At 47.8% G+C, this 13,120-nt stretch overlaps 1 protein-coding gene across 1 annotated transcript in view; it reads right to left on the minus strand.

Annotated features, from left to right (window-relative positions):
* Positions 1-13,120, minus strand: part of TRPM8 (transient receptor potential cation channel subfamily M member 8) — a 74,273-nt gene that overhangs the window by 20,815 nt on the left and 40,338 nt on the right. The window contains exons 15-20 of the mRNA XM_055300024.1: positions 12,486-12,598; positions 11,877-12,093; positions 5,502-5,593; positions 4,163-4,304; positions 2,945-3,116; positions 1,627-1,804 (exon numbers count right to left, since the gene is read on the minus strand). Of these exons, the coding sequence (XP_055155999.1) occupies positions 1,627-1,804; positions 2,945-3,116; positions 4,163-4,304; positions 5,502-5,593; positions 11,877-12,093; positions 12,486-12,598 (914 nt within the window). The remainder of the gene's footprint in view (positions 1-1,626; positions 1,805-2,944; positions 3,117-4,162; positions 4,305-5,501; positions 5,594-11,876; positions 12,094-12,485; positions 12,599-13,120) is intronic.

Genomic DNA, 13,120 nt, shown 5'->3' on the forward strand with positions numbered 1-13,120 from the left:
GACCCTCATCCAAAATCCTTGGTCTCCCAGGAGCCCAGGGCTCTATGTGACAACTTTCTTTTTCTTATTTTCTTCTAAATTCTGAAAGCAATACATGATCAGTATAACAAGTGAAATACATGCTTGATTCTTTTTCATTCCTTATTTGTTACTGAAAGGAAATGAGGCTATAGCATAAAAATTAGTCTGCGATTTGCTTTTTATATTTAACAAAATTATCCTTTCAAGTCAGTAAATAGAGATCTACCTTTTGTAGACCTGCACGAAACTTGGTCATCTATAACAAGCTTTACTTGACCATCCTCCTATCAACAGGCATCAAACCATGATCCAACAAGTATTCTTGTATCTATGTCTTAGGATAGAGGCCCAGATACAAAAGAGTTGCGCCAAAGATTTGTGTGCGTGTTTCCTCCTAATAACTTTTTTCACATCACTGTCCATGGACTTAGAGACATTTCACGTTGCCAGCAACAGTGCCCATTTCCCGGCCTCATCCCCAACACAAGTGGCTTTTTTGAAGTTTCTGTTCATCTGATGGGTCCTAAGCCAGCATCTCATTGGCTTCATCTGGTTCTTCCCGTCCACAGGATGGAGCCCCCTGGCATGTGGTTTTCTGCCCTTTGAATTTTCCTTCTCTGGCCCACACTTCCTCCACCAATTTTCTAATGGGTCCTCGTTCTGCTATCAATCTGCAGAAGCTCTTTCTACATTAGGAATCAAAAGTCTTTGCCCACATGCATTTCCCCCATTCTATCCCGTATCACAGGACTTCATTTGAGATTAAACCTTTGCCTTCAACACCTGCTTTACAAGATCAAAAGTGTTTATCTTGTCTTTCAGAGTTTCTCGGTTTCTGACAGTGTTTCTCTTCCACCCCAAGGCTTAACAAGGAGATTTTGTTGCTGCCTTGTCCATCTGTGCCAGGGTCACGGACTCAAAATGACTACTTACCTTAAAGTAATCGCATACTACGGTGCTCCCCCTAAAACTGCCACTGGAACCCCTAGAAATCCTCCAAAGAAAGATGAAGGGAAGCAAAAATCATGATTTTCTCAAAGTAGTAAGGAGAACTGCCAAAGGCAACAAAGATTTCTTATAGTCACCATCATACTCTTCCTCAACCTCATGAGACATGAGCCCCCCCAAAAGAAAGTCACTCTTCTGACTCTGTTCTCGTGATTGTATTTAAACTAAAAAATGTTAAAGCAGCAACTAACTAGAGGCTGAGTCCTTTCAACTCTATAATCCATGCCATGGAGCCCACAGAAAACACACAGGTTGGGGAGGAACTGCACTGCCCCAGCATCACACCCACGTTGTGGCACTCAACATGGAGATGGCTGAAAGCATGCTAGACATACAGAGCGTGGACGTGCTGGACGGTGTCACAGGTACCTGGCTGTGGCGTCACATAAACTTACAGCACAGCTAATAGGGACATATTGTATTTTTAATATAGTCCCTTTAAGACCTCACCCCATCCGGACCACCAGTCTCCTAAGCTCTAACATAAGTTCCTCAAGGGCAGACCTTCACACGCTTGCTCCTGGTGCCTCCAGCCCCACCTGGCACATGGCCTGCCACACCATGACCACCCGGGGCAACTCGTGACTGAGCACGTACCCAAACATGGCAACGAGCAGATTGACCAGCAGGATGTTGGTGGAGAGCATGTAGATGCACACCAGAGGGATGGTGATCCACTCGGGGAAGCGGGGGAGGTTGTGCTCATCCAGCTCCACACACAGCGGCTTGGACTCATTCCCAGTGAAAGTGCAGTGGGCAAAGTCATATGTGGTACCTGAGGATGTAGAAAGTGAAAGGTAAAGCAAGGGCCCTCTGGAGGGAGCAGTACTATGACACCTCAGGGTGGGGACGGGGGAGCACAAGACGATGATCGCATAATGAGGATGGCTTGGGCTGGTGGGGATGGTAAGAAGCATTCAGGTTCCATAGACATTGAGGAGATTAAAATCAACACAATGAACTAATGGATTAGAAGTGAGGGATGAAATCACAGATGTCAAGGATGGGATTTGCCCAATTGTGTTAACACTAGCAACAGACCCTAGAATAGGGGCCTTGGTGAAAGTCCAAGTCCTCACATAAGATGAAAGCCATTGGGATGTATGGTTGTCCTGGGGACGAGATGTGCTCCCTTAGGGAAAATGGTGAGTACAGTGTGCGGAAGGGAAATAATGCCAACAGGGTGCCTTTCCACCAGGGCATAGGAAAAGGGCTAAGGTCTCAGAAGAGGCTGCAGCAGAAGAAGCCAGGAGTCTCAAGGCCACAAGGACAATCGAGGAAACATCAGGGAGCTGAGAAATGCGACCAATAGGGCAGGGGATACATTGGGATCGTCGTGTTGTGGCAGGACAGAGCATGACAAGTCCAGGCTACTGTCAGCATCATAAAGATGCTTTCGACAGCTCATTCAAAGCATGTGCTGGTCTGCACATGCCCCATACTTTCCTTAAGTAGACTGGGTGTGTGTGCGTTAACGCCATCTGTGCCACCGCTATCCTGCCCCTAAGAGAGAGTTGGCAGTGGCTAAGGCCGGAAGTTTACGTTTCAGGTTCCAGTGCAAAATTTTCAATGTTGCTCTTTTTGAAATAAATGGGGCACCCAGTTATATGAGAGAGTACAACTCACTCATTTCTACACCAGTGAGGTTTGTTGCTGTCAATTGCCACATCACTATTGAAAACATAAGCAACACTATTTTTAAGAAGTTTAAAAATTGCAGACTGACATGTTGTACCCATCTGCAAGGCAGACATAAACTCCCACTCAGACACCAAGACGAGGCTGGGAGGGTCAATGTCACTCCCTGGTATTGGCCCAACTCCAGCTGTGGGTCAGAGCTGGGAGCCCTGGAGGTAGGTCCTGGAAGCAACCACCTGTCCCCAGGAGGTCCCCTCCCAGGCCAAGTCAGGCTCACCATCCACGTCGCTGGGCACTTGGCCGAACATGGCCAGGTAGGGTTCGTAGATAACCGAGCGGAATATCCACCTCCAGCGATGCTCATTTTGCCTGAGGATCCCTTGCCTGGCCACGCCAAAGGCCACCATCCACACGGCAAACAGAAACAGGAAGAAAAACACGTCGATCAGCTGTCAAGGGACGACAAGAAAAGGGAGTCAGGTCTGTGCCCTGGGGTGGCTCGTCTACTCAGTTGACCACAGGGAGGGGTGAAGAAGGTTCTAGATACCCAGGGTTCTCCATAATTTTTTTAAAAATGGCCATTGCCATCTTAGGATCTTGGGACCTCTGTCTTCTAGAATTAAAAAAAACCGATGCATTTTTGCTTGTAGGTCTCCAAACCAGCTCAGCAACAGAAACTTTCTGGATGAGAGATCTAACTCTGGAATACCTGTCCTGCTCTCCTTCTCATCACACTCACATTCTTGAAATCCCTACATGGTGTCCTCGGGGTTTTTTTGTTTTCTTTTCTTTAGGAAAATAAAAGCTATCTTTATTAGACAAGAATGTGCAGTTTCATTTTTTTTACTTTTTGCACACACAGCATGACTTCATGGTGACTTGATGCCTCAGATATGCTTTGAGTTAAAACCACAAACTCAAAGAACCTCAGTGTTGGAAAGCAACCTCCAGATGAGCTAATCCAAATGCCCATCTGATTTAAAGACTGAAGCGCGGGAGGTTTGGGTCATCTGGAAAACAAGCTTAGGAAGCCAACATCATCAGTGTGCAATTAGCTTTCTCTTGGACATCCTTATGAAACAGGGCCGGTAGTGCTCATCCCACACCTATACAATGTGGCTATAGAATTGCAGCTCTGACCCACTGCACACCTCCAGACAAACATATTAACCTCCATGACCCACATCTATAAAATGGGTATAAACATCCCTATCCTACCTATGCTCTTACTGAGCTGTGACTCAGTTTGACTCACGTGACTCAAATGAAAGCACCTGGTAAAGAGTCCAATGCGCTTAACTAGCTGGTTGCTCCTACTAGTCATCTCCTGTTAAATTTCAATCTCCACCAGGAGAGGTCCCTGATGAAAACACACCAAGGAAAGCAAACCTCACCGATTGTGACATTATCTATGGACAAAACCCTTCTACCAACAATGGGAGGAAGTCTGGGTCTAGCGAGCAGAATGGCAACCACAAATATTCTCCATTCTTACCATCCTCTGCAACATTATAATCTTGGGTCCCAAATTTCTGCTTACGGTGAAAATGTGGATCAACCTTAGGGTGAATATAATGTAATCCAGGCAAAAGATGACTCGTCCGGAATACAAAGAGGTTTTATTAGAAGGGTGGAGCCTACGGAAGGAAGGGGAGCAGAACGTGTGAGTTATTGACAAAACAGTTCAAAATTTTGTTTTTAAAAATAATCAAACACGAAACAGAGTCAGGGCCACCAAGCGTGAGTAGGAACAGGCCAAGGACACCACCGGTCCATCATTGGTCTTCTGCTCATGTGGCTTCCAGGAAAACAATGACGTTGCATAAGACAGAGCTTTCAGAGTTCTTGTCCCTTGAATCCTTCATCCCAAACCACAACTACTCCAAGGACCCAGTCACATTGTCGCTAACTTCCAGGCTCCCTCGGTCCATATAACGATCCCGATCCCCATCCCTGCCCAACCACTTGGGACTTGGCTTCACCAGGTTCCCCCTAATGAGACTTAGTTCATTCGCACCAGATCATTTGATTCGCTGACCACCTGCTAATGTGTTCATGGAAAGCCATATATGCTTTCTCCCTGGAATTCTCTAGAGATCATGCGGTTCAAAGGCTGAACCCATGCAGGGAAGGAAAATTACTGGAGGAGGATATTGAGTTTTTACTCACTTCAAATTGCAGAGTGGGCATGGGTAGGTGTAAATAGGAAGAGTCAGGCTTCTCTGCAGAGGGAACACCATGTGGAGAGCTCACATATGACCATGAGCTTTACTTTGAAGCTACCTGGGCAGGCCGACCCGGAGGGATGCGGGCGTGGGCAATATGAGCCATGGTCTGGGCGTGCCTCAATTTCTCTATCACATGGAGTACACGTTGCTTTTCAACAGTGATTCCAGATTGGTTTTTCTCATCATATACTCTGGCTTGGGGAGGACGGGCTCCATGGCCAGCGTTCAAGCAGAAGCCAAGCGTATTTTCAAAGATTATCTGGTGCAAAATGAATATGCCACATGACACCGACCATCTTCATCACAGTCTGCACTCCTCAATTGCTAATCATCTGCCTCAAATTCTGCACACTCAGAGGGAAACATTGTGGACAACATTTCAAGGATAGATCACCACGAGGAAGAAGAGTGGAGATGCAACTTTATGCCCACTGAGCCATGTCCCTAAGAGGCTGAGACCGTGGCGTTTGCAATCATCTCGAATTTGGGGGTGGGGGGGACAAGTTCATCTTGGGCTTGAAATATCAAAGATCCTTCCTTCACCTCTCCACCCAAGAAAATCCCAAAGGCACCTGAAACCAGGAAGAGTGGTGAGGCCCTACTTACCGAAACACAATGCCTGCTATGAAGTAAAAAAGCCCAAGCGTGTCCATGACATTCCACAGGTCAGTAAAATAATTCACCCCATTCATGTACCACTGCAGCACACAAAAGGACAGAGAGAGAACATCAACTGCTTCCAAGTGTTTTTTTTTTTTTGTTAAATGTTCACACATTTTTTTCCCCAGATCCCTTCAGAGCCAACAGTGTGTCCTACCACATGCCCTGTGATATTCCAGAGGGATTGGAAAGTAGGTTGCACGCTTGCTGTTCCATGATGCATGTGTTGCTGACGAAGTCAGAAAAAGATCTCATGCTCCTTATGGTTCTTTAAAGATGAACCCACAGACAATGGGCGCAACCTGTGTGGGCAAATGTGGAAGCCCCAGGCCCCTAGTACCGTGGTGTACGCTGTGCACTGCACAATTCTAGAGGGTATTATCTATACTGTCATCATCACAGATTTGTGTAGTCATTGTAAATTTGTAAATACTTTTTTGCACACGGCAATAAAACATCTTGATAAAAGGATTTTTTTTTTAATTTGCCCACAAGTATTCTATGTGGCACCTGGGAGGGCATATGTGGTCGCCGAAATGACTGATGGGAAAAATGTGCCTCAGGTGATCCTTTCCTCATTTGTGCATATTGGCATGATTTCTCCAAAGAAAGCATGTCGGGAGATAAAGAGGGATGATCCAGTAGAAGACCGCATCTGGACGGCCTCTTGGTCAACTGTCTGTGGGGTCTGGGGGCTTCCAGGGTGGTCACCCACCCTTTCGTCTGTCCCTCCATTTCAAACACGTGTTCTGAGAGCTCACAGGACTCTCCTGGCACAGGAGAAGGTCAGATTAGGTGCGGCACTAATTCTCAAGGAGTCTGCTGGCCCCGGGGCCAAGGCAGTCATTAGACATCCTTAAAATGACGCATGGTCAGGCCTGGAGGGAAGGTGAGGCAAAGCCCAAGTGAGCGCAGGTAAGGACACCAGCGCACCTCCTCGTCGGAGGCAGGAAAGCAGGGGCAAGGAGGCGTCATCAACTTGAACCTTTCGATTTCACTAAATGAGCTCCCCGATATGGGTCCCTCTGACACTCAGGTATCGCGTTCCCTATTTTGCACCCGAAAATAAAGCCTAAGGAAACGAAGTGAAGGGACTTGCCCGAGGCAGGTGGCCAGCAAGTGGGGGTTCTGAGGTTCAGAGATTTTCATCCTCAGCACCATCACGCTGCTTCACTACATCCCCCAGAGATCCTGCAACTGCAGACTTGGAAGGGATTCAAGAAACATCATCAGTTTCTCAAGAGGTATTTCCTTGTATTCATTTATAAATGTGAACGGCAGCTTTAGTGGACGAAGGTGGTGAGGACCTTACGAAATCAAGCACCAAGGAAATAAAATCCCCGGCCCCCGGGGTGACCACGCACCTCTGTGGGATGGCTGAGCTGGTGGGTCCAAAAACTGAGTCAGCATCCCTCACTGTCCTCTCACTGATTACCTGCCAAGAAGCGTCTGCAAAATGAGAGCGGATGGGACGGGCCCTACCAGCCACCTGCTAACCCTGTGAAACCCTGGTCTGGGAGCTAGATAGATGCAGGGCAAGCAGCAGTCCCAGCCCCAGAATCATGGCCTGAATCATGGGGAAAACCCTAAATAGATTGATTCTGGGGCTTGGAGGCACCACATCATTGAGAAAGCTTTTTTTTTTTTTTTTTTTGTATGAACAGAGTCCTCTTTTCTGAATGGAAGGAATGACAGAGATGCAGAGATGGGCTAAATTCATAAAGTATCAGAACCACACTTCACCATATGTTTCAGGATTTGGGATTCAATGAGCCTTAAGGCTGAACAGTGCTTGCCACGAAGCGGGGTGTGGAACTCATCTCGTGTTACATAAACATCCACAATTTGACTCCGGGACATTTGTACTTACAGACTGCCCTGGTTGAAAATTTCAATTTAGCATATTACATCTGTCCCCGGGGAAGGAGACCGCAGGAGAGTGCACTTGGTGATGCACAGACACAACCTAAAACAGGTAACATCCTATTTGGTTCTCTCTCTCTCTCTCTCTTTTTTTTCCTAACAAGTGTGAATTAGGTTAATTAAGACGGAGCCAGGTGAGCCAAGCAGGTTCTGGGAGGAAAGCGAACTGAGGATTCCAGCGGCAGGAGTGTGCAGCCGGAAGAGAAACAGCGACCTCGTGCGTCGGATTCCTTGACGAGGAGACTGTGGAGGCCCTGTCCTGCAGCCCAGCGCGCAGACTGCAGGAGCAGCAGCCTCCGACCTGAATCCCTGCTCCCAGCCCTCAGCCCAAGGCTCCCCCCCTACCACCGCCTTAACACACAGGATTGCTGGGCCAAACTGGTCCGTTCAAAAGTGATGCTTGAGAAACTTAGCCTTTAACATGGCATCGCTCTACTAGCTGAGACCAGAAAGAAACTACGGAAACCCAAAAAACAAAACCCAGTTGGCAGACCTATCTATCTAAGCCCCTTCATTAAACTCTTCAAGTAACAACAACAACAACAACAACAACAAAAAGTGATGCTTAAAAGGAAGGAGAAGAGGGACGCCAGGGTGGCTCAGTGGTTGAGCATCTGCCTTTGGCTCAGGGCATGATCTCAGGGTCCCAGGATCGAGTCCCACATGGGGCTCCCCGCAGGGAGCCTGCTTTTCCCTCTGTCTCTGCCTCTGTGTCTGTGTCTCTCATGAATAAATACAATCTTTTTAAAAATAATAAAACAATAAATAAAAGCAAAGAGAAGAAACATTTGTCCAAAGCTATATGCCTGCATCATCACTCACCCCCATCAAACATCATCCATTAGAAATGTAGAGAGAACAGGGGTCTCAGCCAGAACCTGTGGGCATCACCTCCTCCAGGCAGGCCCGGGGAATGACTGGGAAGTGCATTACCTTACCCAGGCACCTCTGCAGCCCACTTCCCTCCCCAAGGTTCCTGCCCACCTGCCCATCATTCCTTCTACTCAGTGTCCCTGATATATGCAACACCTCACACTCCCGGGCAACACCTCACACTCCTGGGCAACACCTCACACTGCTGGGCAATACTTCACACGGCACCTGCCCAGGGACCTTCTCCAAACAAAATGCACGTGTCCTGAGACTTCTTCAAATAAATGACTTAATAGTTAAATGTACATACAACATTGTATGGAGATGTTTGTGACCCAAGGACTTCAAATTTCAACATTTCGAGTCCTCTAGGCAACCCCCCAGTAAATATAAGATTCATCATGCAGTGCTGTTCTCTCTTTGGAAGCTCCTAGAAATGACACTGCTGAGCCTCTGTAACTGGCTCCATAAGGACAAGCTCCATAAGGACAAAGATATCTGTGTGTTTGGTTCATTGCTGTATCCTCAGTGTCTAGAACAGTGCCTGGCACCCAGTAGGTGCTCAGTAAATACTTATCAAAAGGAAGAACACGTGAATGAAGTGTTTGACTTACACCAAGACATATCTTCCCACCCCATCCTTTCATGCCAAACCCTGTCCTCTACAGCAACTCAGAATAAGCCCTGTCTCTTGTCTTCCTAAAGAAGGCCCCATGCCTTCTTTAGATGCCTGGAGGAACCAAGGAATGTCTGGACTTTCACAGCAGCTTCTGTGCCTAAATGCAGTGAAGGAGGCAGGGTCAGGCCCGAGACTCGTGGAAAAATAACTGGGAGCATGAATGAGGAGTGGGAAAAGCAAGAAAAGAACTTTTTACTTTTTAGCAACCATTCCAAGAAGCAACTACCAAGGACACCTCCAAGCCCCTTCAGGCCGGCTTCCAGCATCTCCCTCGCTCTGGCCTCACAAGCCACCATCGTGGCTCCCTGCCTGCTCCCGGTCACAGCACAGCTCTGGGCCTGAATGAGGAAGACCCTGGCTCATCAGCTCATTTCTTAAAACACATACACACACCTGCCAGAAATGGGCCGACGCCATCCCTGTGCTAACCCCTAGAGGTCAAATATGAATAAGAAACAAACATCTGCATTGGGCCATTTCCACGCCACTCGCTTCTGGGCAACAGCAGCATATGCAGGAGGAACTGGAGAAACGCAAAGGACCTCGCAGCAGAGCTGGTGCTGGATGAGACCCACGGGCTACCATGGAGGGCACCGGGGCTTCCTGCCCCCAATAATCTTATAATCTTGTACAGTAGAGAAGATGCCCATTTAGGGATGAAGAATCAAATGATCAAAGAAATTAAGTAAGTTATTACCATACTGTCTATTTCCAATTTCTGTTGACTTTTTGTGCTCACCCCTATTCTCTCTCTCTGTCTCTCTCTCTCTCTCTGTCTCTCTCTCTCTCTCTCTCTCCCTGCTTACTTTGGGCTCATGACTTCTTTCCTCACTGGGCTGTGAATTCACTATTATGTCATCTACTCAGTGACTGCATTTAAGGTGTTGGGATGGTCACCTGATGTGAAGAAACCAGAGCCATGAAGTGTGTTGTCCAAGTCTTCACACACCCCGTGCCTTTCCTGGCACCCTACGCTGCTCCCCCGAATACATGCCGAAGCCCACAGAGCTCCAGTTCACACGTGGGACTCAAGCCACCAGGGGCCCCTTGGAGTCCTGCATGACCTCCTGGGTGGGCCCTCCAGCTCCACATGCTTCCATAGGCCTCACTCACTACAGGGTGGACACTGAAGGAGCCCCCACCTTCCCAGTCCATGGAGTCCAGTGCAACAAAGCCTTCCAGCCTCACCTTTTGCCCTCTTCTGCAATAGCTACACTGGGGATACCACCTTTTGCTCCTTGATGTGCCTTTAAAAGGCAGTCAACTACACCTGGAAGTGGAGAACAAGGAGGAAGGCAGGACCCCAGAACCCAGTCACACCAGATTAGGACAAGGGAACATGTGTGCCCTCGTGCAGAGCCAGCTCCAACAATGGTGTTCAAGAGATTCCCAGTGAAAAGGGTGCTGTCCCCTCATTTTCTTACATTGACATGGGCCCATTTCTGCTTTAAATGTTGAATCTCTTTCCATCTCTGCTTCTCTCCAGCAGGATATTTTCACCCCCTCGCTGCTGACACACAGTAAGTCAAAGGAGAACTAGCAAAAGATGACAGCCAGGAGAAAGAGCCCATATGGGAGGGTTATGGGGTGGACTGAATCCCTCAAATTCATACATTGAAGTCCCAGCCCCCATGTGCCTAGATGGAACTGCAACCTCTCAAGTCAGTACATGGGGTCCATCTGAGGCTGACGTGAGGTCACAGCATCCTCCGCACATGCACAGGGCCGTCCTGGAGGATAGTGGCTGGTAGATGGAAAGCCTGTATCTGTCCTTGCTCAGCACTGACTTGTGTCATTTGCCCTGTTCTTCCTTCATCTCTACCCCATCTCTATCCCCCACATGCACCTACTCAGCAGGGGAAGGCAGGTGCAAGCACTAGTGCCAGGACTCCTCCCTACCCTCCTGCTCACAGTACATGTTGATTATCGATCAAGACACCCTTCTGCTGAGAACAGAAAAAGTCTCATAATCATCCTCAACCCAGGGTCCCTGGAAGCCACAAAAAAAAAGTCTATCAGACTTGGCATGATAGTTGAAACCTATTTAGGATTCCTACACTAGGCAGCAACTCTGCGAGGTCAGGACCAGCATGCTGTGTCCCTCCAAATCTCTCATAGCACCTGTCATAGTGTCGTGAAAACATCAATATGTAAACCATTCTTATTGAATGGGTAAGATGTTGGGTTTGGGCTCAAAAGGGACAAGAGAAGTGATAGGAACAGCGGTGTCCAAATAATCACTAAGTCTGAATAGATTTTCTGGGATGACTTTTCATAATGGTTTAGGGACAGCATCCCCCTTCACCACCAACATTTATCCATTGAACAATTACTAACTGAGCACCTGTTACGTGCCAGGCCTGGCCTAAAGTTTTGGGTTCAGTGGTGGGGAGAGGCTGCCAAAAAATGCAGATCCCAAAGCAATTGCAGAAAAGCACCATGAATAATTCACATCATGCACTCCATGAAATCCATAGAGACTTTCCAACACTGTGACTCTGACACACTGGGCATTAAGATGCTCTTAGCTTAAAAGTACCCCCCCCCAACTTCTCTGCCTCCCCTGGTGACAGTAATGGCAGGAATGGGTTTACAGTCCAAGGTCAATCTTCTCTTTGAACACATTCCCAATTCTGAGTAATTCATTTCCATCAATTAACATTAATCAGCAAGGAGCAAGCTTGATGCTAAGAAACCTCACTGCAGTGCTATGATGTCGAAAACGCATCCTTCATAAAAAAAATATGATTTGGGAGCTTCAGAAGAAACTTCAGCTCCTTGTTGGCTCTAGGCAGATGCCACCTGCCAAGGAAAGGAGGAAGTGCCTCACGTGGGGACCATCCTACCTGTCTCACTTCATCGCAGAACAGGACAAAGACCAGTGCATAGAGGACCAGCTCGGGGGAGTGTGGCACTGAGTGAAAATCCATGAGCAGCACGTAGGCAAAGAGCAGGAGGAAGGCGATGTAGAAGACCACGTTCCAGGCGAAGACCACAAAGGGGGAGGTGAAGAACGCCACGTAGTACCACAGGATCTTCTTGTGCTTGTCGATGGGCTTCTTCCTGGACCGAGAGGTGAGAGCACCATCACTCCCTTCTGGAGCATCACTGCTTGTGGAGGCTGCGGCCTTCCTCCTGACCACAGATGAAGCCAGGCCCAAGGCGGCGGTGGGGAGCGGGGACAGGGGAACCAGAACCGCCTTCTAGGACCGACCCAATAAAAACTCAGCCCCTGGCCTTGCAGGATCAATACATCCGATCTCTGCCTTGAGTATTGAAAATACACTATTATCTATTTGAAGTCAAACCCAAGAAGATCCCCAGCTGTGTAGGCACTACCTTGATCATCATAAATTCCAGGCTTTATAACCCTCTACACAGAGCACGCATGCACGCGCGCACACATACACACACACACAGAGTCGCTCACACGATTACGTGATTCATGTTCATACCTAAAGGATACAAAGCCACAGCCCACCAAGGGTATAATAAACAAACACAGGATAATCTTCCAGTTCTTGGTGTCTCGGGAAATCTCTCCATACCATTGTTTGGAAAGAAAATTCTACAGGGAGAGAGAGACAAGGGACACGGGTCCTTATTAATGCAATGAAATGCAGGAAAGTATGCAACCTCTCTTCCCAGCCCTCCCACCCTTTCAACATAAATAACCCCCCAAATTAAGGTCCTATCCTTTGATATTAGTTACCTGGACTCTGAGGGGCTCTGACAAAGCCATTCATAAGTCTGTTTGATTTTCAATCCTTTCCTAACTTGGGTTCTGTGAACTTTAAAATAGAGGTGGTGTGAGTCCAAATTCCCTAAAGCTATGAATTTTAACCACCTCTAATTCTTCTTATGTAAGTTTGAACAAGTGTCTCTCTAGCTCCTTCATCCTGTACGATTGCAAATTCACGCACCCGTCCAGCACGACCCACAGGACCCCCAGGATTCATTGCTGGAGGCAGACAGGTGACAGGAACGGGGTGACGGCTGGCGTCTCAACATCAATTAGAGCTGAAATGCATGAAAACGCTCTTCCAAGCCCTGAGAGGGAGACCGAAGCCTCCCACGAAGGTGGGAATTA

This window comes from Nyctereutes procyonoides, unplaced genomic scaffold (assembly GCF_905146905.1).
Source record: "Nyctereutes procyonoides isolate TBG_1078 unplaced genomic scaffold, NYPRO_anot_genome, whole genome shotgun sequence".
NCBI classification, from domain to species: domain Eukaryota; kingdom Metazoa; phylum Chordata; class Mammalia; order Carnivora; family Canidae; genus Nyctereutes; species Nyctereutes procyonoides.